Genomic DNA, 23,721 nt, shown 5'->3' with positions numbered 1-23,721 from the left:
GGCTTAATGGTAAACACAGCTCTGTGCTTATGGACACACAGGACTGTTGGAGTTAATCAAATGGATAAATGGCTTTTTTTTCTTTCGCAAGAATGGTCATGGAATTCTCTGTCTCGTGTCACGCTCATGGCCAGAAAATAAAAAAGTAAACATATGGAGAGTATTAAGATTCACATAATTTATTTACTTTTCCAAAAGAGAGATAGGAAGAGCTAAAAGATGTCATCAAACAAAATGAACAGAGCCTTGTTCTCATAGGATTACGTGCATACATCAGCTGTTCAAACGTCCACAGTAAAAACCAATATGATCCACCTGCTATTCAAACTGTGCCTGTTGGTGCAAAGGAGAATATTGTGCACAGTGTAATACTGTGTGGTACAAACACACTCACTAACATGTTGAAACAGGAAACACTGTACATCAATCGCTCATTTTAAACATCAGGTGTTATTTAGTGCTATTTGTTGAATGGCCTGTTTCTAAGAATATTCGACTTTGGCACGTTTACAAACACAAGACAACTTGACCACACAATCACACGTTGGACTGACTTTATGGATGGTTTCACAAGCAAATATATCGTGACAGTCGGCCTAACATTGTCTGGCTGTAAATGCAGCACAGGTCGTCCCAGTTTATGGAGAACGAATGATAAGTAAAAGGGTGTTTTACTGCACCTTCATAGAGTCAACGATAGGTCAAAATGATGTTATTCACTGTGCCACCCAACTGCTACCTGCAACTTTCAAGATTAAATGTTATAGAGTCTAATATTCCTTTTGTTTTTATTGTCCCACTTGCAGGTCATATGCTAACAACTGGAACATGCAAACTGTAAATATTCTGTTTCCTCACTTGGAAGAAGAGATCTGCAGTATATATAACATTTAAGGACTGGTTTATTAAAACACTTTAATGTACTTGTGCACAGATATAAGTGTTTGTAAACAGCAACTACAACTCCTCTTGTATCCAGTCAACAGGGAAGCCTGGTGTGTAAACAGAGAATTAAATAATGTCAAATACAGGAGAAGTTATGATTGATGACACGTACTATACATTAAGAAATGCTTAAAATGTCCTTATATCTGCGTACAACTCCATTTCAGTGAGTTAAACACTAGTTATTAAATGCGTTAAAATGCATTAAAAGTGTAGTTATTTAGCAGGATTCAAGCTCACAATAGAGGTGTCTACATGTCTTGCCCCTATTGACAGACTCACATATTCAAGATGGCAATTTGTTAAACTCGTCATTGTTTCCAAAAACCTCGGTGCCACAGCATCGACACTCAGATGTTCAAGGCTCATCTGAACCGAAAACTGCAGCAAAATCTAAAAAGACGATTTGTTGTGCAGGCGAGGTTAGAGGTCATCCAACAGAGCGTCTGTCTGTTCTGCCATACTCAGGTGCCATGTCTGTGATTCAGCAGGTGCAGGATCTCTTTTCAATGTCTCGCCACTTTCTGTTTTGCAGTTAAACTGTCAAAGAATTCATCTTTCACTACAGAGAACTGGTGCTTTACATTGACAATGTTCTCGAGGTGCAAACTTCATTTAAGAGTTTTTATGGCAGACAATGATTATCACAGGAAAGTAAACTGAGGAACAGGTGTCGCATGTCAGCATTTCCTTCTGTCCTTCTGTCCTTCTTCGACCCTGTCCGTCTCAGCCCTCAGCTGATCCAGGTCCTCCTCTGAGCTGCGCTGCGTCCCCCGGGAGAAAATCCTGCGACGTGACTGGGCGCTGAGATCCAGCAGGTCGAAGGAATCGGAAGAGAAGACGCTATCCTCGCTCACCACGCTGGAGGGGCGGCTACGCCTGCCCTCGGCGCCCCCTGTGGCACGGAGCAGCTGCTGCAGAACCTCGGGGAACATCGCGGGGGCCACAGATGGAGATGACTGGTGGTCATCGGGGAGATCCAGACTGCGGGAAAACTTGCCATTACGTTTCAGTATACCTTTCCTTCTTCTTACTGCCTCTGTGTGCATGGTGGGACTCTCCCCTGATGCTGGGAGACAACTGTGCTTTTCATAAGAGCACAAATCACCAGCTTCATTCTCTTTAACTCCTGCTCCGGAGCCTCTTCTTCCTGAGGCGGAGCCATAACTTGACTCCCCTCCACACAATTTCTTCAGTATCCCCTTCTTGGGCATTTTAGATGAGGGCTGGCTGAATGTTGGAGGGGACGGCAGGCTGGTGGATAGGACGTCAGCATGTGTTCGATAAGGCTGGGGAGAAGCGTTGTATAGCTGGGAGGGAGAGCTGTCTCTAGGGGGGCTGTGAAAGACTGAGTCAAAACTCCTCTGGGGTTTCAGAATACCTTTGGGTTTCTTTCTTTCAACAGTGGAAGTGGAGGAAACCAAAGCAGAGAGGGCAGCTGCTGCACAAACACCACCACATGCTCCCTGTGCCGTCTGGGGAATGGCATTCTCCTTGCGTGACTTCCTGAGGCTGGACATTCCCCCACGTGCCCGCCCTCCGCTACGATCGCTCCTCAGAGGTAAGCTCAGGTAGAACGGGTGGTGGGAGCGCTGGGTTGCACAGGTGGAGTCTGAGGACAGGCACCCGGGGTCAACCGCCATGTTGCTGGCGGCAGCGACCCGATTCTGCCAGTCGATGTAGCGAGCCAGCAGAGGGGAGGGACATTCTTGGTGCGGAGATGAAGGGCAGTCACACACACTCTCTTCATAACCCCAGTTCACCCACCAGTGGTTGGCCACATCCTCTATCGTGGCTCTCTCATCCACGCTCACTGTCAACAACCAGTCGATAAGAGCGCAGGCGTCTGGAGGAACAGAGTCAACAGCTATTTACAGCAGCCGCACTGGCCGACACAACACAATTAACAGGATACTAGTGAGAACAACACACTAACCCAAACTTTTGGACGGAAATGTGAATTTATAATGTTGCTAAATATAAGGATAAAGTTTACCTGAGGGGGGGCTGGGTCTGTGATAGCGACCTTGGCTTATCCGCTCAGTGAGCATGGAGTGACTCGCACCATCAAACGGCATGCTGCTGTACACCAGGGCATAGAGCAGCACCCCGAGCGCCCAGCAGTCCACCTGGCATCCCAAAACACACACACAATGAAGAATGAGCCATGCACATAACTTACACAATTTCGGCTTCAATTTATACAACACAATTGGGTGATACACGATTCACTCCGTCAAGGAAGTTGAGTTTTCAGCCCTGTCCATGAGTTAGCTTAAACGGTTTTTTTGTTGGCTTGAGGGAGATGGAGGGGCAGGAGGAGCTGAGTGGAGCAGAGTGGTTCGTTCTTGAGTCTAAGCTAACGTTAGCGCAACTTCGGTTGCCGCTCTAATGACACACCCGGAATGTTTTCTCATAAGAAAAAGCAGCGATGGCAGTGTGTGACCCACCTCCGGCCCCTGGTACGGCAGTCCTTTCACTATCTCTGGGGCGGCGTAGAGCGGACTTCCACAGTACGTCTGCAGCAGAGTGCCCCTCTGGAAGTGATTGGAGAGGCCGAAGTCAGCCAGCTGCAGAGAGAGAAAGAGAGCGAGAGAGGAATTCACACATTGTTAATATATTCATATTTTGTCCCCTTGTTGATCCTGTTCCTCGCTTTTGTATTAATTATATGTTATTAATAGTATTTATTCCTGGGGTAGAACATAGTGAGGATGACAAACCACTGAAATACAAAAACTGTAGCACCTTGAATCTACCTCTGTGTGTATGGAAGGTGCTTTATAAATAAAATTGCCCTGCCTTGACGTGCCACGGTAAGTGTGATGTCTCATTTCCTTTGGGTAGTGTCTTTTACATTTTTTGTAGTTTTTCCTTCCTATTGTTGAGGTGAAGGGCAGAGGATGTGTTGTTGTGAAGCCCCATGAGACAGATTGAGATTTGGAAATATGGGTTATACAAACAAAAGCACGTTAAACCTTAAAAAGATGTTATCATATTTCATTCAAAGGTTTCACAGCACAATAGAGCATCAGTGTCAAGTGAACAGGAAGATTAATGTGACAAGGATCACACGCCTAACACTGGGTCCATCCCAAATCTAACTCACTCATTCCCTTTAACACTCAGATTCCTTTTCACTGAGTACGCGCCGCAAACTCTGAACAGTAACACAACAACTCAAAAGCAATTCCTTTTAAAAGAGCCAAAAATAGCTTTGCTGAGCGCTTGCCAAAGTAAGTGTGAGCGAGGGGGAAGAGAAGAGCGCCAAAAACATCAGGCGGCACGTAACGGAACAATCACTCACTCGAGGATAAGAGCGCCGTGCACACACACGCCGAGGCTCTTCTCTATCTGAAGAGATTATTAACAACGTGCACGATACTTAGCGTGACAGCTTTATTTCCGCGGAGCAGAGGTACAGGGAAACAGAGACCTCACAGGTGGAAGAGGACACGGTGTGTACATAGGTGAGCTCACTCTGTATATTATACATGTACCTACTGTTGCAACAATGATGTGTAGACCTTCAACAAGTGTGTGTGTGTGTGTGTTTGTGTTTGTGTTGGTGCATTTGTTTTTGTGCTCCCTGCAGATACACATAATTTCAGGCCATGACAAAGACTTTCCTCAGTGTTGAAACCTTGCAACACTCTTTCTCATAAACATAAAAATGTTTTCCCTGTGCACGCGCCTAGACCAATGTATGAAGCAACTGCCTGACCAGACTATTGTTCCTGTTGTCTGTTACCAGTTGAAATATAAAATGAACACATTAAACAAACACCTTCAAAGCTCTGAAGTCATAAACCCTGCAGACTTCTGCCACTGCTGGAATGAAAACAGTAAAACCATCAAAGAAGAAACTGTATGTTCATAAGCAATAAGCTGTTGCTTCATACGTGACCGAGAGCCAGAGTTTAACCTTAAATGTCGGGCTGTGTCGGCAATGAACACATGCCATGAAGCTGCTATTGTGCAGGTATAACATGCACACGCATGACTAACAGCCTCTGTCTTTTCCTGCAGCCCAGTGTGGTGAACCTGTGGTCTGAGATGGAGGAAGAACTGCTGAGAGGTCTGCACAATGTGCTTTCTTTTGACGGACAGACAGCATACTTACATCAAAACCCTCAGATTGGCACGATTGCCCCTAGATTCCCCGCATTCCCCTTTGGCCGTGCACAACTCCCATATAAGGAGAGGAACATCCAAATAAGGCAAAAAAAGACCCCTGGCTTCTTTTATAAGACCTGGCACAGTGATTGTGCTGGTTCAGCGAGCGTGAGTTAACAACATATTAACATTACTGTGGGCAGAATGTGTTCCAATGAACGTTCTGAATCTGGACTTGGTTTGCAGTTTTATTTCGGGGCTGGCAAAATCCTCTGTCAGCAGCTGCACGAGGTGGAGCTTCGTTCTAGCATGCTCAGAACATCAGCAGTGGAAACAAGATTGTTTCCTAAAACATATCAGTCAGTGTGTCAGAAAGAAGCATTTAAAAAAAAAAGTATAATCTGTGGCCTTTGGACGATTCAAAATAACTCGTGGTGTATTTTAGGCTCAGGCCAACAGAGATTCTGTCAAAGGACACGTCCATTTTTAACGTAGGGATACATATTTAGATTTTGGAAGGAAACTCTTCATCTATTTCTTCTTTTTGTCAAAGTAACCTGCAGGTCCGGTGGTTGATTGCTTTTTATAGATCTTACCTTGACATTGAAATCTTGATCTAAAAGGATGTTCTCCAGTTTGAGGTCACGATGCACCACACCATTCTGCAAAGAAAGCAGAGACACATGAGATGTTTTCTCTTTGCGTGAAGTGTCTGAAGTTTACAAAACAAACCCACCTGGTACATAGAGCATTTACTATTTCATGATCCTTAACATTCCTCTCAAGCCTCAAGTAGCAAGGGCCATGAGTCTCCAATACCAGAGAACCTTGAGACAGCTTCTCAGACGTAAAATCATCAGGCATGAGGAAGTGCTTTGTTTGGGTTAATGAATCTGTTGAGATGAGATTTTATCCCCTGATGGCATTGAGCACCTGGGAGCCAACTGTGTAGCCACAGGAGGGAGACAGCTGTGGACCAGTGTGACACAGGGCAGCAGCGCACTTCAGATCCAGTGGAGGGGAAACATCTGTTTATTTGATATTGAATAGGTACGAAATCCTAAGAAGAGACAAGGCTAGAGATAACTGTGAAAACTGTGTGACGCAGAGGAACTTTGGTGAATGAGCCAGAGCCTTTCTTTCATTTATTCCATCATCTTCAGAGCATTTACTGTAAGAGGAGAAATGACCCATGACCTTAGATGGTGTTGTGTGAACTCTCTGTGTGTGTCTGTGCATGCAAGGCAGAGATAAAGGTAAACATAAATCTGTGTGGCTGACCAGATTTGTTTCTTCCTGCAATTTTTCACATCACTGGAACTTATTTTGAAGGATAGCACAAAAACAAACTCTTGAAGCTATAATAAGCCCTCCATGTGTCCTGCATACCTCAGAGGCACATTCAATAATTCATTCATGCCAGAACGTTCACATCTATTTTGGGAAAATATTCATAGGGGCAGAAAAAAAAGGAGCACAAAAAAATCCACCTCCCCGCCGACTACAAAGCTGCAGGAGCTGAATGATAATCCCTACGTTTAATGTCAGGGATTCACAAAGAAGCCAAGCTGCTAAAATAAGAATGATAAGAAAACAAACACCTTTCTGTCACATCCAACTCATGTGACCAAAAGCCATAGATCCTCATGATACACTTCTGTATTAATAGGATTTGTGTATTTCCTTTCTTACGACACAAAGAGGAACTTGTTCTGTCGCGAGGGCCTGGAAGGAGGAAGGAAGCTCCTTAAACCAACATGTCGGTTAAATGTGTCAGTGTGTGACTGTAAAAAACAATCAAGGCTTAATGCTCTCTTAACCCAGAGAGATCTGAAAACTCGAGTCAAGTTTTTCTGCAGCATTAGGATTAGGATTTAGTGGATTTAGCAGGGCCGTATTTGCTTGTGCACACTCGAATACAGCAGCAAGCGAATCAGCATGTGCCGACATGTTATCCCTTAATTTATACTGAATTGGCGGGGTTCCATTTTGTGTTGCAAGTGTGTGTGTTGCAAGTGTGTGTGTGTGTGTGTGTCAGTATAAACCTTGTGGCAGTAGTGGACAGCAGATGTGATTTGTCTGAAGATGCTTCTAGCTTCTGTCTCTGCCAGTCTCCTTCTCTCCTGGATGTAATCGTACAGCTCTCCTCTGCTGGCATACTCCATCACTATCACGATCTTATCCCGGCTCTCGAACACTGCACAGGCGACATCGACAACATGACATTATACGTATGAGTCTCAGAGGATGCCTCAGATTTACACCGTACAACATTGAGAGATGCTATTCTGCATTTGTGGAAGACCAGACACACAGAAGCTTGTTAACAGAATATTTCAAACTTTTAATGAGCAAAATCCCTCCAGAATAAACTCCAACAATACATAATATTTCACTTTCAGGGGGTAATGCTGTAATATAATGTTATGACATGTGCTAGATCATCTCTTAATTCCTTTAGAGACAATGATCTTTTGGCAAAATGGTTTAAAAATATATTTTCTAAACGCTAATTTCACTTTCCTGGAACAGCTGGGCCCTGCAGCCTTTTACTCACACAGGAGTAAGTAGAGCACGTGTCGAGGACTATTTTCAGCTGTTTACATGGGATCCGCCCAAGAATAGACCTCAGTGCCAATGTTGTTGTTCCCTGATGTTGTTTTTGAACAGCAATGTGGGTCTGTGGCACTGAGGAAGAAGCTTAATTGGAATTTGGAAAATTGCTTTTCATTGTTCGTTTTAAACTTGATTGACAATTAAAAATGTCAGCATTATCTGTTTTGAACATTATTATCTCTTTATTACACAACAACTACTGGACAGGTTACCACAAAACTAACCTGTCCAGTTTTGTGGTTTAGTTACCACTGGACAGGTTGTAACTGTCTGGGGCAACAGACCCAGACAGTTACCACCTGTCTGGGTCTGTCGCCCCAGTTTAGCTATTGTGTGCAATGTTGCGTGTGTTTGCAGTCTTACCCTCGTGGAAGCGTATGATGTTGGCGTGTCTCAGCGAGGAGGTGATCTCGATCTCCCTCTGGATGTGGATTTTGTCCAGGTCGTCTGTGATGCGCTCCTTGCGGATGGACTTGATCGCCACCTGTGAAAGGAAACACGCCATTGAGTCCGGACATGTCATATGAAGCAAAATGTTCGAAACCAACATAAGCTGATCACTGCAGCGACTCCGTGAGGTTAGTTCACGGCTAAGAAAGAAAGAAACGTCCTTCTGAAGAGAGCCCGTCTCCCAGGTTATCGGGGGACAGTCGCTACCATGGTGATACTTTGTGCAAAACTTGTGGATGTTGCCAGCAAACACAAATTCCTCTTTGATGAATTCCTCTGCAAACCCAGCAGTTAACTCATTTTCAACTTCCTCAACTCATGACTTTCAAGTGATAAACACAGACAAATGCCTAGTTTGTGTATCACCTCAATAGACAAGCATGGGAACAAAGTGATACATAGTGTTGATACAGTTACACACACACACACACAAATACAATCTCTGGGTATTAGAGGTGATTATGTGGGTTTTAAAGGCTGGATGGTGAGAGCAGGTCTCCTGTGATCTGAGCTCAAACAGAGGCAGAAGGTTGACAGCAGCACTGTTTACACTCTGCCTCCTTAATCCCAGGCGCTCACTGTACCCCGATGTAACCCCCCCGACCACCAAATACACACATGACACACACACCACAAAAGCAGGCACCCCCGGCATGAGCCCCTGAATCTCTTTAGATTGAGTAACTGTCGCCAAAATGGCAAGAACAAGACAAACTAGGGCGTCCTTTTATTAGAAATAGCCCAACAGGACGACTAAAGAGTAGGAGATGTGATATAAAGTGATGGTGAGTCTATAGGACTGCGTTGCGAGGTTGACATCCTATGATAGCGATGATCGTACAGCCATAAAATTCTGTCAACCCCTTCAGAGTCTCTTTGGGCGAGGCGGCTTCTCCCTCGGGTCACAGCTCCAGAATTCTCAGCTGCTGGAAAAAAAAACGTCTACGAGATACTGGAAGACACAATTCACACGCTCTATCAACTGCAGCAGTTATGTAACACAACACAAACGCACTCCAGTGAACTGCCGGGACTGGCCTTACCTTCTTTACTGATGTGTTGATATTCAATGAAAGAGACTGTTATTTTCTTCTTTGCCATGATTTTATTTTGCATTTAATTTATATTCGATTTACCCAGAAAAGGTCCCAATAAGATATAGTATATCTTCTGCAAGGGAAGGAAATTTGAAAAGATATTTTAAATGAACCAATAGTAGGAAACGATTCCAAGTTTAAAATATCATGCAGCTCTTTCCAAGCATGTCGTGCATGGAAGCAAAACGCAGATATTTATTTCTCACATCACCAGACTGATGTGGCTAAAGTCGTTCAGGCAAGAGGGAGTACAGGGTGCTGGGTCAGAGATTAGGGCCTGCTCGTATTCAGAGGCTGTTTGCTGAAAGGCACAGGTCCAAGCTTGGGGAGATATCATCATGTGGGACATTTGCATGATCGTGAATATTTTCTGACCCAAACACCTGCTGGCTGGGACTGCAGAGTGAGGAGGGGAAGGGGTGAATGTGGAAACAAGACGAAACAATCAGACATCTGCTCTTAGACTGTCAGACGTCACAAGATGCTTCGTGACATCTATTGGTTTTAATATTGATGTAAATCTGTTATGATGTATTTATAGAACAACAAGCCAGTTCACATCTGGAATTGTATAGGACACTGATCAGTACGGTCGTCTCAAAGTTATGGAAAACAACATGTGCTGGAATTTTGCACCAAACCATAGTTCCCAGTAACATGGTCTTAATGCAAATAATTGAAAAAGCAAAGATCATTCGATATGAAGCAGAAGACAATGAAACCTTGTGGAGAATTTAACCAAATGTATTTGTTGATCATGAGGAGAAGCTACCATGTTTCCTTGCTGTTTCCATGTTACCCCCATTTTTTATACGCATGCAAATTTCTTATTTTATTTTTTATCTTTTTATTACAAAAACAAGTAATAAAGAGGATGTATGAGGCAGCTACCAGTATAGGTGAAAGTAATGACTATGTTCAAAGTAAAAAAACTTGTCTACTACTGTCATTCTAAGCCTTGAGTTACTCCCTAGGGCCCTTGGACTTGGCATTTAAGTCTGATCAGCCGAGCGCACAGAAGAGAGACACACTTGTTCAGCCTTCAGGGAATTAAGAGTATATTTTCATAAGGGGCACGCGTGAGGAGGAAATGTGGGCATGTGTGTGTTTGTGATTTCACCACTGTGCATGCAAATATGCAGTGTCTGCGTCATGTCTGAGTACGACCTCTAAAGTATCCGTCTCACTAACAAGGTCTCCCTGTTCATCCGAACAATGTGCTCCGTGTGAGATATTTGCCTCAAACACCAAACTGTAGCAGGACACGCAGGAAACACAAGGGGCTACGAGTATGAGTCATGTGGATGTCATCAGATGTTCTTTAACGTTATTAGAACGGGTGTGGAGGAGAACTATCTGTACATGTTGTAATGGTACAGCCAATCTGTACAATGTGTACAATATGATAAAACGTAATTAGAACCAGACAGAGTGCAACCTTTTCTGGGCTCTCTCTCTATCTAATGTTCTCTTCCACGTACTGCTGTTGCGCCCTGCCTTTTCCCCACTGACCAATTCCTGACGCTGCTGATGTTTTGTGGGAAGTGTGCGTGATGTCACGATGGGGTTTTGGGGCCGAGGAAGGCCACTGCTGACTTCCTGTCCCTCTTCTCCCACAGACAAATTCATGCACCCACATACGTACACGTCCTACGAGCTTGAGCATCACTCAAGATCCCTGCTGCATCGGTGGAAGATTTGACAGCAGGACTATAGGCTTCTTGCCAAAGGGACCCTTGACCTTAACATCCAGCTACACACAAACAGACAAACGCACACACAGACAGACACACACACAGCCCAAATGTTGATGACGTCCATGCAAAGCAGAAAATGATTTAAAAGCTTTCAATGGCTAATCCTCAAAACAAACTGTCTAGTTAAAGCAACAGTTTGATATTTTGTGAAATGCACTTCTTGCCAAAGTTAAATATCTGTATCTATGAGGAAGCAGCAGCTGTCAGCTTAGCTCCAAAATACAAACCAAAGGCCTGACTACCAGCACCATTAAAGCTCACTAATAAACACATTAATTATATGGATCTTATTCGCTAAATCCGACCTATGACCGCAAGTTGTGGTTTTACTGGGATTTATGATTTTGGCTGGTTGCAATGATTGGCTGGGCTCCAGGAAGTTACTGTTTCAGCCAAGAAACAGTTCACAGCCCATTCTGTTTACCCCTGAAAAACTATGTTAGAGTGTTTGTTTGAAATTTAACAAATGATAAACAACAATCAGTTAATTGAAAACGTGCGTGTGTTTTCAACTGACACCTCATCTCCCCTCCTCAATAACCGCCTGCTTTTCTCCTCGTGTGTGACCGTATAAGGTACAAACACTTGTTTTCTCATCCGTTGAGATCATTTCAACCATTTCTCCAGAATAACTTGGGCATTAGATTAGCTGGTACCAAGCGTCCAGGCAAAGCAAGAACATGTTTTGGGCCCCGAGTTGAGAGGCGGGTTTTGAGAACATTTGTCAACAGCAACAACAATTTAGTGAGAACCAGCACATTTTGTTTTTTATCCACTAGGGTCAAACCAGGCCCCACGCAACAAGGGTTTGTGCCTGGGACCTTTTAAAAACAACTGACACTTTACCATTCTACTGGGTCCCTTGAAATGCTCCTGGCTGGTAATCAATTTTTTTTTGCCAATTGTTGCCGAGCCAGGCTAGTTGTCCTTCTAGTCCAAACGCTAAGCTAATAATCCATTAACAGACACATGTAGAAGTTCTATCAATCTTCATATTCAAACCAGCAGTGAGCAAGTTTCTACGAATTTCTCAGGTCGCAAGTTTTCTTAGAGGTACGTACAACAACAAAATAAGCATCTGGTTTGTGTCTCAGGGAAAATAAAAGAAAATGCTGCGGCTACATCTGGTGCCTGGTAGTATTTTGATCTTGAATAAAAGAAATGTGTCAATTGCAATTTTCTTTCTTTCCAAATGGTGCAACACAAGTTCAGAGCTGTAGATATCTGATGAAATCATGTGAATACTTTTTTCAGGCATAAGAAATGTACATTGCACAAAGCAAAAACATATCCATCTTGTTATTACTTTCTCTCCTGGTTCCGTTACAGTGACGAGTCAGGCTCTCAGCCAGTGTGAGTGACCCACAGCACAGATTAGTGACCAAGCGTACCCAACACCCATTCCTTCCATTACATTCACCTCCTGCACCTAAAACAAGCACTCCTCCTCCTCCTCTTCTCTACCCTCCTTTCCCTAAAACTATCCCCTCCTCTGCTTCTTCCCCGCACGCAAACAACAGCCCCCTGGTCCTGTTTCCAAAAATAACGTCCGTTTTGTTTCAAAGAATCCTTGGTATGTGCTGGCTACTGGCTCGAGGTATTCAGTATTTTCCCCTTGTCCCACAGACACACACAGACACAGACACACACACACACACACACACACACACACACACACACACACACACACACACACACACACACACACACACACACACACACACACACAATATAACAAATTCTCTATGCACATTCTTCCTACCTGTTGTCTGTCTTTAATCCCTCTCTCTGTCCTTTCTTTCTCACCAGATGGAGGAATTGCAGTAACTGTGAAAGTAGCCAGAGGAAGTGTGCCAATGGCACTTCCACAGTCTGATTGCAAAAAAGATTATCCTTATTACTGTGTGTTTGTTTACTAAAAAAAACTGAGGGGGAATTCAAGGCTGACGGGGTCTCTGTCTGTTTATGCTCAACTCAGAGCAGAGTGGGGGATTACAGCCTGACTGTGGATGTTAAATCCACAATTATTCAAACTAATCTGACCCTGAATAATTGTTTTAACCTGGATATGTAAAATTAAAGAGAAACATGTTATTTTGTGTGTGTGTTTGAGAGTGCCTGTGTGTTTCAGTGGGTAAGGGGGGGGGGGTCAGACACTTCTCTCCTTGTAGGAGACCTATTGTAGTTATTTTATCCTCTTGTTCAAGTGCTGAGTGAGTCAGGCCAAAGGCATCTCAGCCTGGCAGCACTGGAAGAAGAAGCATGATATGTTTTCAACACACACACACAAACACACACAAACACACACACACACACACACACGCACACACTCACACAGTCGTCTCTATGACTAAAGAGGACAATGCATTGGTTTAAATGGATTTCCTTGAGACTAACCCTAACTTTAACTATAGTTACTAAAACCCTAACCTGAACTTAACCTTGAACAAAACATATCCTTAAAGGTTCAGTGTGTAGAATTTAGTGACATCTAGGGGTGAGGTTGCATGTTGCAGCTGAACACCCCTCACCACATCCTCCCCTTCCAAACATGAAAGAGAACCTGTGATGGCCTTCAGTTGTAATAAAAACTTAAAATGTGTTTAGCTTGTCCTGTCTTGGCTCCTGTAAAAACATGGCGGCGTCCGTAGAGAGGACCCGCTCCCAATGTAAAAATAAAGTATTCAAATATAAAGAACCCATCTAGGGTAAAGAAAATAACAATTCTTACAATTTAGATGAAACACACTAGTGAAAACATCAGTAGGATTATTTTATATCAAATTTCTGCCAATAGATCCCTTTCACCTAAATCTTTCACACTGGACCTTTAACGTACAAATAACCTAAACTTAAACATAACCCTACCATAGACCTTAACCTTAACCTAAATCTAACCTTAAAACTTGTCTTCAAATGTAATGATTCACACTATAGGGAGGCTTTTTAACCCAAAAAGGACAAGTCCTCATAATGTGACTTTGTAGACAGATGTAGGTCCCCACAACGTGAGCAATACTTGGACCACACATTCAAACACACGCACACACTTTTCCCTTTATAGTTCTGAGGACTTTCATTGACATAATGCTTTTACTATTCCTTACCCTAACCATCACAACTAAATATGTCCTCACAATGATGGTATTGAACCAAAAGTGGCCCTCATAAAAAGACATGCACACACAGACACACACAAATACATTTCCCTCTGCTTGTTAATTATGATACACAATCCTTGTACTATAATGTGGAAATCAACCATTCAATATCAAATTCCCCAGCTCCTCACTCACCGTGTTCAGGCTGCTCCTCTCCACCGCCTTCTTCACTTTCCCGTAGGTGCCTTGGCCCAGAGTCTGCATCACCTCGTAGCGGTGCTTCAAGTTGTGTTTGTGCTGGTGCTTCTTCACTTCCATCGGCGCCGAGGCCGTCGCTGCCCGGCCCGCCGCCTCCATCTCCGGGTGCCTGTGCGTCTTCTCCCCGCTGCAGGGACGTTGGCTGCCGAGCCTCGGGGACCCCTCGCCGGCTCGATGGCGTCTGGATGCCGCGTCCTGCAGACAGCCGAGCCCGGAGCGGTCGCTGGTCATCATCGCGCCTCTGCTGTCCGCCTCCCGTCTGCCCATCCTACCCGCGCTCTGTGCGCACCTGTCCGGGGCTGGGACCTCCGGGTCCGAATAGAAGTGTCTGTCAGTGACGGAGAAGTTTCCCGTAAAGAGTCTCATCAAAAGTCTTGAACATGACCGATTCCAGTAAACCGACCAGTATGTGCGGCGGCACTGTTCTCTGCGTCCTCTCCTCCAAAGCACAGCAACCGGGGCGATGGGAACCACATGGTCCGGAGCGGAGGGTGGAGCCTCCTCATTCCAGAGCCAGCTCCCACAGCAGCGTCACCCGCACCCGGGATCACTCTGGGCTTTCTCAGCAGCAGGAGAGAGGATATGCAGGCATGTGAGGAATGCAACGCGGGTCAGACGCTCAACCCTTAAATCCACCACTTCTGTCAGACATGTTTGTTGATGCTTTGCAATGAGGTGAGCTGAGAACAAATAAATCCTGGAGAAGACTTTGAGGACATATGGAGTTCTGAAGTCAGAGAGAAGGAGCTAAGGGTGGTTGGAAAGTCTGCAGGATTAAATTACCTCAAGAAAAGTCATATTTTACTGGCATCCATATATCCCACACTCACAAAAAGGGTTTTGCCTGAATCACTAAGTGTGCGTTTCAATTACATATAAATAAAATGTTAAAAATGTAAATGTAAAGGGTGAGATTTAATGAATGAGTTATCATGTTGAGTTGATGTGAATAAATCAAAAAACCTGAAAGTGATTTGATCGAATAAAGTTACACTTATGCAATACATTTGACATACATTTGATAGAAAGTGTATACAACTTTAGAACCTTTACAAACTATTTGGGTGATCGTTTCTTGTGGCGTTAATGTCCTACACCGCTTAATCAATCCTAATGCTAAGTTAAAACTCCTAACAATGACCCAATAGATTTTTTTTTACTTATATATGAGATTTTTAGCTTTCTATAAAGAAATTTTAAAATGTTGGTAAGTCATGAACTAATGGCCACACTAATGCATCGTTCCTTCAGAGGTCATGGGTTCAAAAAGTAAACAGCATGAGTCATCAGTGCGCTGCAAAGCTAAAGGTCAAAATAAGATAATTTGGAGGGTTCTCCACCTACAAATGAATACTCTTCAACAAGTTATCACTCATATTTTAAGCATAATACAACCATTATCATTAATGAAAACATTAGTAACCATTTATTAAAGCTTTCCAGGTAAAGGCTACTATCTTTTAAAGTGGCACTATACCTGGAGGACCGACCAAAAGACCAGAACAATTACAGCATTTGTTTAAAGGGCCAGTGTGTATGTTTAAGAGACGTCTACTGGTGAGGTGGCAGATTGCAACCAACTGAATCCCCCTCCCCTAAATCATCTGTTTCTAAGTAGCAAAACCTACAGGGGTCTTAAGGTTACGTAAAAGCAGGCAAGACCATTTTTAGAGCTGGTTTCCTTAGCTTAGCATAACAGGAAAACAGCTAGAGAGGGTTGGTCTGGTTCTATTTAAAGGTAAGAAAAATCCACTGTTTAAAGCCATGTAAACTCTTCAGTTTGTGGGATTATGTGTGGATTGTAGTGGGAACATTGACTTGACTGATGTACGATTGTCATGATTGTCAAAACTAAACAATAATAAGCCTATTTACACTTGAAAATAGATTCATAGCTTTTGAAGGGAAATACTTTTGGACATTTACACTAAAGTTAAAAAAACACTCAACTCAGATTTCCTGTTTCTCAATCTACTCGTTGAACGATGTGCAATCCCAGAGTGAAGCTGAGTTTCTATAGCACTGTGTGAGATTTAGAAGGCAGAAGTCTATTTCTGACATGTGCCAGCCCCAAACATTGCTCCTCAGAATCAGGAAGGTCATGCATTAGGGCGTGAAGAGGTTTCGAGGATTGAGGTTAGCCACAAGACAGACGTCATAGCTGTCGTGCATGGCTGCTCGTCTTTCCACCACCGTCCACACATTGTCCGCAGGATCCAGTTCCAAAATCTCCTTGGTGATGATCTCATGACGGCCTGCAGTCATGAGAGAGGGTATGTTAGTCATGGTTGACCAAAATCTAATTTCCATAGAGATACTGCCTCATCAGTCAGCTGGTATTCCTTGGCACTGAAGTAGACACAACATCGGCCTTGTGTTTGTGGACCAGAAAGGAGTTCAGAAAGCAAAGGACATTTTACCACACTGTTAAACTGATGGCCATGATTTTTGTTGACCGTGGGTTGGTTGGGTGGGCACGAATCACATTGTCCCTCTGGTGCTGCCCTACAGTTAGATGGTGATGCTAGAAACTATGTAAAGAAGCTGCTGGAAGTAATTAACATGCAATCAGTCACTGACCTGCCCCCTTGTAGTATCCACAGAGGTATAGCTTTCCCTCCACTACTCCTATATTGGTGGCATTGGTTCGGAGGGAGAGCAGAGTAGTGGGCAGGGTTGGTCCTGCCCTCCAAGTGTCTGTATCTGGGCTATAGATCTCCACAGAGCTCAGACAGCAGCGTGATTGTCCGCGGTCTGCTCCATCGCATCCTATGCCACCTGAAGACAACACACACACATTATCTGACCCGTTTCTTCTCCTACAGGAAAAAGAACAGAAGAAATGCATTTGATGCCTTGTTTGTGGTCTGACCTAATACGTAGATTTCTCCATTGAGGACAGCAGTGCCACAGCGGTACCTGGAGTACTTCATCCTCGAACACTCGGTCCACCTGTCCTTGCTCGGGTCAAACTGAAACATGCGGTTACTCAGCTTGTCAGGGTCGTCGTCCGGCTGATCCTTGGGGAAAAGAAGGCAGCAGATTTCACGAATAAATGGAACAATCAAGAAAAAGACAAGAAAATCATCTGAGAAATGAGAACCATGATTTAAGACTACTGTGTGTAGGATCATTCTGTTGGTTGTGTTGTAGATAACTGAGATGTTGCAACCTGTTGTTCAGATCTTTTTACACAGCTATGTATGGACCATAAAAGCATCAACTATCATCTCATATAACAAATACACTATAACTGATGGTGATGAGAAAGAATCGTCAGTTCTCCTTTTGCAGCTGGGCTCCCCCCATTTAAACCCAGTTAGAAAAGGCACAAAAACTGAAATCTCTCGCTTAAAGCATCTATTCCTTACTAACAAGAGGGCCTGACTATAATACTATATCTATTGACCGGCTATTTCTCTGTACCTGTGGTGTCCAGCCCCCGAGCACATACAGACGGTCCTTCAGGCTCACGGCGCAGTGGCAGGCCAACGGTAGAGGCAGAGGGGCGAAGCTGAGCCAGCTGCCTCCTCTCTTCAGTGACCACCTCTCCACGCTGTCTGTGATGATGTAGTGATTGTTCATTTTCATCTGACCCCCTATCATGTAAAGTGCGTCGCCGATGAGCCCCAAGGCGTACATGTCCCTGTGTGCTACTGAGCACAGCTCCGCCCAGCTGCTCTCCTCGGAACTATCGTACCTGGAAGACAGATGGACAGTTCAGATCTGGTTCTGATTACAGTGTCACTCAAACATGTGCGTTTCTTACAGATTACACACACACACCTGTAGATATCCAACATCTTCCTCCTGTGTTGGTCGAATGTTTCAATAGCCACCACTATGTTATTGTCCCGTGTCACTGCCCCTGCTGTGATCTGTCCCGTACCTCCAGAGGCCCTCAATGGAGAGGGGATGTAGCAAGTTTTTCTAGCATGGGGGGCAAAGCACCAACTGAGGTCAGCAAGTCCTCCGCGTCGGGCGGGTACTCCATCCTTATCAACACCACCCAAACAGAGCAGCAGGTCAGTGGCCTCCATGCCGTAACGAAGAGCCGGACGAGGTGGAACTGATGTCTCACAGAGACCTGAGGTCTTGAGAGTATCAATCATTCCAAAGCACACTGCATCCCGAAGCAATACCTGGAAGAATCATTTGTAGGCATTATATTCTGTCAGTTTACTAATCACTTGGAAAATGTGGGTTAAGAGTCTACAGTTTCATCACTTGGCCTTTCCCTCCGAATATCCCTTCTCACTGGGTTTCTCCTCCTGGCTTTGCGGAGGAATCCAGGGTCCACAAGCTCCAGACGGACAAGCCTAAGCAGCTCCAGAGCCTGAGCTTCGCTCTGAGAGTCCCCTCTTCGTCTCTCCACCCAGCGCAGCACTAGCTCCAGCACCATCTCCTCCTGTGATATGTTGAGGTCATCTGAACGCAGGAGATCCCCAAGGCTTTGGGCGTCCAGGTCCAGCACTTCGTCTTCTTCACAAACCTATAGAGAGCACAACAAATAAGGGGAAAAACAATTACAATGTCTTAGTTATAGAAATTAACCGAATTGCAACAGAATTGTGCCGAAGGAAAAATTCCCAAAGCACCTCATCACCTGTGTGTAACAGAGCAGAGAGTTTCTGCCATCTAGTGGCTGCAATAAGTAGCTGAACAACTAAAATATGACTCAACGTTAATGATAAAGAGCATTTTTAAAGAGTTCATGTATTCTGATCCTTTGAAATAGGCCGATTTCAAGGGACCAACAAATACATATTATGATTTATCTAATTTTTTCATAAATCATTTTCTTATCATGCTGTATTGTTGCCTCACAATTGTTTAAGGCTGTGATTGAAAGATTATTTGACACGAGTGCTACTGAATGCCACACCTGTGCAAAGTGCTGGCAGAGGTATCTTAAGGCGCAGTCAGCCAAACCAGTGGCCCCCAGGTCTCTGGCCCAGTGGTATAGAGCAACACAGTTGGAGGGGTCCATACTGGTTTCCATGCGGCTCTGACACAACCTGAAGCAGTAACAATGAGGGAATAAAATAGGGTCCATAGTTCAAAGCATGGGCCACTGACCTCTCCACTTGACAGTTACAAGGGGGATAACAAGTCTCCTATCTAATCCAATATCCTGTCTACTCAGTTTATTTGGTAATAATAAACATCCTACATCCCACTCTCGTTTTTTCCACCTGAAGGCTCCGTCCACATGGAGCAGGAAGGCAGCAGCAGCCACTGCCTGGATGTTGTCATTGGAGAGGGGGAGTTCAGCTCGGTACATGTAGCCCAGCAGCAGACTCAGACTGTTAGCGGGAGTGTCTCTGAGTGGTACCTCTCCTCCCCGGGTCTCTTTCAGACCACATGTGAACATGGCCTGGGCACAGCAGATCGACAACAATAATGATGCATGAGAAAAAGGGGGGAAAAATTCAGACAACCACTCAAAAAAAATTCTATAAATTGTGTGCAAGGCCTCTTTACCTGGAAGTAAGGGCTGAATGCGGAGAGCACAACCTTGTGGCAAGGAAAGGGAATCCCCTCGGCCAGCAGCACCACGTCCGTGAGCTCCTCAGCGGTTCTCATCCTCTCAAGCTGCCTGAGCAGGACTGAGGCGTGCTCGGCAGAGACCATCACCCAGGGCTCCATGGGATCTCGTTCAGGCCGGGAGCAGAGAGAAAGCTTTTAGCAGAGCACCAACAAACACACATTACAGGTAAAGTAAGAGAGACAATCAAGGGGAACTTGTCAACCTGAATAGATCAAATGTTAGTAGCGTAAAGTATGTTGCTGCCTCATCATTTGACCATAACAAACAAAATGAGACTCCTGGTAAACCAACAGCTAAACTTTATACTTTCATTCACTTTTTCATGCCAGTGGATTTGTAGCCTATTTTGAGCTCAAACTACTGTGGTTGGACCTACTTCAAATGCTGCATGAACTCGTACTTTGTTAAGTGAATTTAATCCATGTACACTCACAAGTCCTTCCTATTCTTTCCAGCTGAGCTTTAATGAATAACTATAGCGTGTTGGGCTTTGTGCTGCTGATCCCTGTGTGATTGCACAACACATTAACAACACAATATTTGTATATTATTATTATTATTATTATCATTACTTTCTGCAAACAGTATTATTTCTATTTAGATTATTACAATTTTAAAATGTTCTTTGTTATGAAAAGTGATTCATAATTTTCAAAGGAGATAATCTGCATGTATGAATATCAATTAGAAAAATATATACTGTATAAAAACATCAGGACCATATCAAATCAAAGCACAGACAACAGGAGGACTATCAAGTGTCTCCCATAATACTTGATGGTTTCACTCTGCTCATACAGACGACTTTTCGACCAGGCTCTTAAACTGGCTCTGGCCACCGACTCACACACTTTTGCAGACCATGTCGACACTGTCAGTGGGCGTGCCAAACACACACAGGCCTCTGAACTCCAATGCAGACATGCATAGGTAACTCACAGCATGACTTATCTAGACACAGAGAAAGCAGCCATCCTACCAGTGTTGTACCGAGCCTGTCCCCAGCCAGGATTTGGATGATGTCACTTTTGATGTCTTAAACTGCTCCAGGCGGGTGTGTTTGTATTTGTTTATTATTGGACTGGCAGGTCTGTCTTGTGTTCTAGTTGCTGCCTGTGAGTGCGGCAGTGACACGCTCACTGGTGAAAAGGTTTAAAATAGACCAGCGAGTGCCACTGGTGCTTAGTGGTGTTGTTGGTCAGTTCAGGTTTCCAGAAGTCTCTGAGCAGCAGTGACCATTCAGTGTTTCACTCTCATTCAATCTGCCCTTTTAAAAGACATGCACATTTCTCCAGCACGGAGAAAGGAAGGACCAGCATGCAGGTGTTGACTTTTTTTGAAAGTCCCAAAACTATCTTATTAAGTTGAACAGGGTCTGGCAAGAAGGAAGGAAATATGATGTAACTGTTCACTTGTGCTAAAGACTGAAGTCAAGGACAAATCCACATTTTGAACAAAACACTTGGAACCAATCACACTTTCCACTTTAAAACACATAGTATAGTTACAGGTTACTTGAAAGCACACGTCACGGCTGTGCTGTTGTTTGCCACCGACTGTGACTCAGCAGCGTCACGCACTTTCACTAAACAAAATAAGAAGTCAAACATTCACAACAAGCATTCAGCCGAGGAGGTGTGTCCGGTTATCTCTGGCTATTTGGATATAACAATGTTCCCATGCAAATTTAAGAACACTGCATTACACAACGGCAGCAGATAAACATCCGTACAGTCGTGAATTTCAGATTAATCAGTGACACCAGGTCGGGTTGTGTTTGTGAGTGTGTGTGTGTGAAATTGTCTCCACATGTGAAATGTGCTCACCTACATGTGTCAACTCTCCCGCTGCAGGTGTTCTCGTCAGGACCTTTGGCCAAACCTGTGCTTCAGGATGGTCTCAGTCGACGGAGCATGAACGTGAAAGCAGATACAAATTTGTATCTAAATCTAACACAATACAATACAGAATACACATTTGAAGGCATTTTGTCGAAATTGAGCCACTTGATCTTGAATTCTTATTCAGTTTACCATGGGGGGGGGGGGGGGGGGGGGCACGCACCTCTATGTGTATATGGATCACTTTAATTTGTTGGATCAAGCTTCCAATGATCTACTCCTAATTTTTGCCTTTTTCTTGATTTAACCACTTTTATATCCAGCTCCGGGAACAGTGGTGTTGATCAGTTGGCCTTTCTCCTTTATCACCCCTTTGTTCATAGTCATTTGTATAAATATGATATGAGTCATCTGCCATTCCTATAATTTCTGCCCCTTCCCAATTTCATTTATAACTATAAATGAGTATATTTTTTAGAAAGTGGAAATCGTTATCCCTGACCAGGTTATAAAGTCCCTCGACTCTGCATCCAGGCAGTTGAATGATTGAACTTTATTTATTTAACTATTGATAAGACGTGAGCAGCAGCATCCTGTGCTTGAAAGTCTCGCACGGAGTAAAGGTCACATCAATCAAAGATAATGAGTTTATTGTGTTTGTCTTTCTTAGCTCTGCCGTGTTGGTTATCTAGTGCAGAACCAACAAATACGTTTCTTTTTATAGACCTTTGGGCTGCTCACTTTCAGCAGGCGTTGTTTCACATTCACAGCGAGAGAAACTCTGTTTAAAAATCCCCCTAAATGTCTCTTATGAAACATCGTGCAACCACATGTTAAATAAACTGCTGGTTTTATTGTAAGACAGTTTCAATGTTGAAAAAGCTGTGGTGAGATTTGAATGTTCCACTCACCTCTGGGAGGAAAACAAAGATGAGACATCTGCAAACAGTTTCACACCGTTTAACTCTTAGTTTAATCTCTCCCTGTCTTTATCTCACTCTATCGCTGTGAGAAGATTTTGTTTTTTCTGTCAAAAAACAAATGGACACAAAACTAAAATATGCACACATTTGATACAACAAAGATGTGGGATCACAAAAGTTTAAACACATTTCTAAATGGAACATCTTACCGTTTGATAGTCGCATTTTTGTTATCCTGTCCCTTTCAATGTTTTATAACAGTTTTTGAAAGTTATAAATGGAATTAGAATTTCTTTTAAAATAGGAATGGGTTCACTAGCCTATATTTGTGTAGGTGCTTGGAAATGATGTGCAGTATAAAATAATTCTATATTAGTTGAAAAACAGAGTAGTGGTATGTTGTATCTATTTTCACATTTACTGTTTAACTTTGAGCAATTTCCGCCGAACCAACGTGAGTCAGCAGTAACAATTTGAAATAGGTAACTAAAAGTAACAGGGTTTTATGGTTGCAACATGTGGCCTTGGCTACTCCAAATAGAACCAACTCAAACGTGACAAAAGAAACGGTAAAAACATGGCCATTTACAGGAAAACTAAGTTATCCAAATTAGAGAACTTTGACAACTTAAATAGATTATGTTGAATAGTGTCAGGGGTTAAAAAAAACAATCGTGAAAAAGGTTTGACTTAAGTTTGTGTAAAGCAATATTTACGTAGTGGAAGTGTCTTTAATTATTATTAGATTAGATTAGATTTCTTTATTTATCCACACAATGGGGAAATTCACTTGTTACAGCAATAATAGAAAAACAGAATTAAAGTAACAGTGCCGAAGCACAATAAAAAAAAAGATCCGATGTGTTTACTACATTTTCGATTAAAATGAAACGCATCCTGTTTTGTATAATCTGTGAATGAGCTCAGATGAGATGGCGTTGTAGAAGATTCTCTCTGGTTATTCTTCACACATTCACATATGGGGCCAGGGTTAATACGCGCGAGAATGTTTCCTGGCGCATCCGACACTCATCCACCCCAGTTAGTCATTTCAGTGACAAAACAG

General features: G+C 43.5%; 2 protein-coding genes across 3 annotated transcripts; both read right to left on the bottom strand.

Moving 5' to 3' along the window:
* Positions 1-156: 156 nt before the first annotated feature.
* LOC133957037 (NUAK family SNF1-like kinase 1) lies at positions 157-15,175 on the bottom strand. Its single transcript, XM_062392460.1, has 7 exons — positions 14,278-15,175; positions 8,041-8,161; positions 7,107-7,258; positions 5,658-5,723; positions 3,396-3,515; positions 2,942-3,074; positions 157-2,791 (listed from the first exon to the last, which is right to left on the bottom strand). The coding sequence occupies exons 1-7, from the start codon at positions 14,704-14,706 to the stop codon at positions 1,626-1,628; spliced, it is 2,187 nt and encodes a 728-aa protein (XP_062248444.1). The 5' UTR covers positions 14,707-15,175; the 3' UTR covers positions 157-1,625.
* Positions 15,176-15,284: 109 nt separating this feature from the next.
* Positions 15,285-21,024, bottom strand: LOC133957035 (kelch repeat and BTB domain-containing protein 12-like). Of its 2 annotated transcripts, none has more exons than XM_062392458.1 (10): positions 20,871-21,024; positions 19,825-20,022; positions 19,521-19,717; positions 19,226-19,358; positions 18,599-18,832; positions 18,127-18,482; positions 17,767-18,040; positions 17,213-17,360; positions 16,921-17,118; positions 15,285-16,595 (listed from the first exon to the last, which is right to left on the bottom strand). In XM_062392458.1, exons 2-10 carry the CDS (start codon positions 19,987-19,989, stop codon positions 16,447-16,449), a joined length of 1,854 nt encoding a protein of 617 aa, XP_062248442.1. In that variant the 5' UTR covers positions 19,990-20,022; positions 20,871-21,024; the 3' UTR covers positions 15,285-16,446. The 2 variants fall into 2 exon arrangements, with proteins under 2 accessions (XP_062248442.1, XP_062248443.1); XM_062392459.1 differs by having other exon boundaries at positions 19,536-19,717.
* Positions 21,025-23,721: the final 2,697 nt, after the last annotated feature.

The sequence above is a fragment of the Platichthys flesus genome, chromosome 7 (assembly GCF_949316205.1).
Source record: "Platichthys flesus chromosome 7, fPlaFle2.1, whole genome shotgun sequence".
Taxonomy (NCBI): domain Eukaryota; kingdom Metazoa; phylum Chordata; class Actinopteri; order Pleuronectiformes; family Pleuronectidae; genus Platichthys; species Platichthys flesus.
The sequence above is the reverse complement of the archived record's forward strand: the minus strand, read 5'-3'. Positions and strand labels throughout refer to the sequence as shown.

Bases quoted from the DNA above. Each gene is read 5' to 3' on its own strand.
- LOC133957037 (XM_062392460.1), bottom strand. From the start codon at position 14,706: ATGAGACTCTTTACGGGAAACTTCTCCGTCACTGACAGACACTTCTAT. The intron at 8,162-14,277 runs GTGAGTGAGGAG...TTCCTTTCACAG, and splicing joins AGAGGAGCAGCCTGAACACG to GTGGCGATCAAGTCCATCCG. The intron at 2,792-2,941 runs GTAAACTTTATC...CTGTTCCTCCAG, and splicing joins CAGACCCAGCCCCCCCTCAG to ACGCCTGCGCTCTTATCGAC.
- LOC133957035 (XM_062392458.1), bottom strand. From the start codon at position 19,989: ATGGAGCCCTGGGTGATGGTCTCTGCCGAGCACGCCTCAGTCCTGCTC. The intron at 18,833-19,225 runs GTGTGGCATTCA...TGCTCTCTATAG, and splicing joins TCTGCCAGCACTTTGCACAG to GTTTGTGAAGAAGACGAAGT. The intron at 17,119-17,212 runs GTCAGACCACAA...TGTTGTCTTCAG, and splicing joins TGGAGAAATCTACGTATTAG to GTGGCATAGGATGCGATGGA.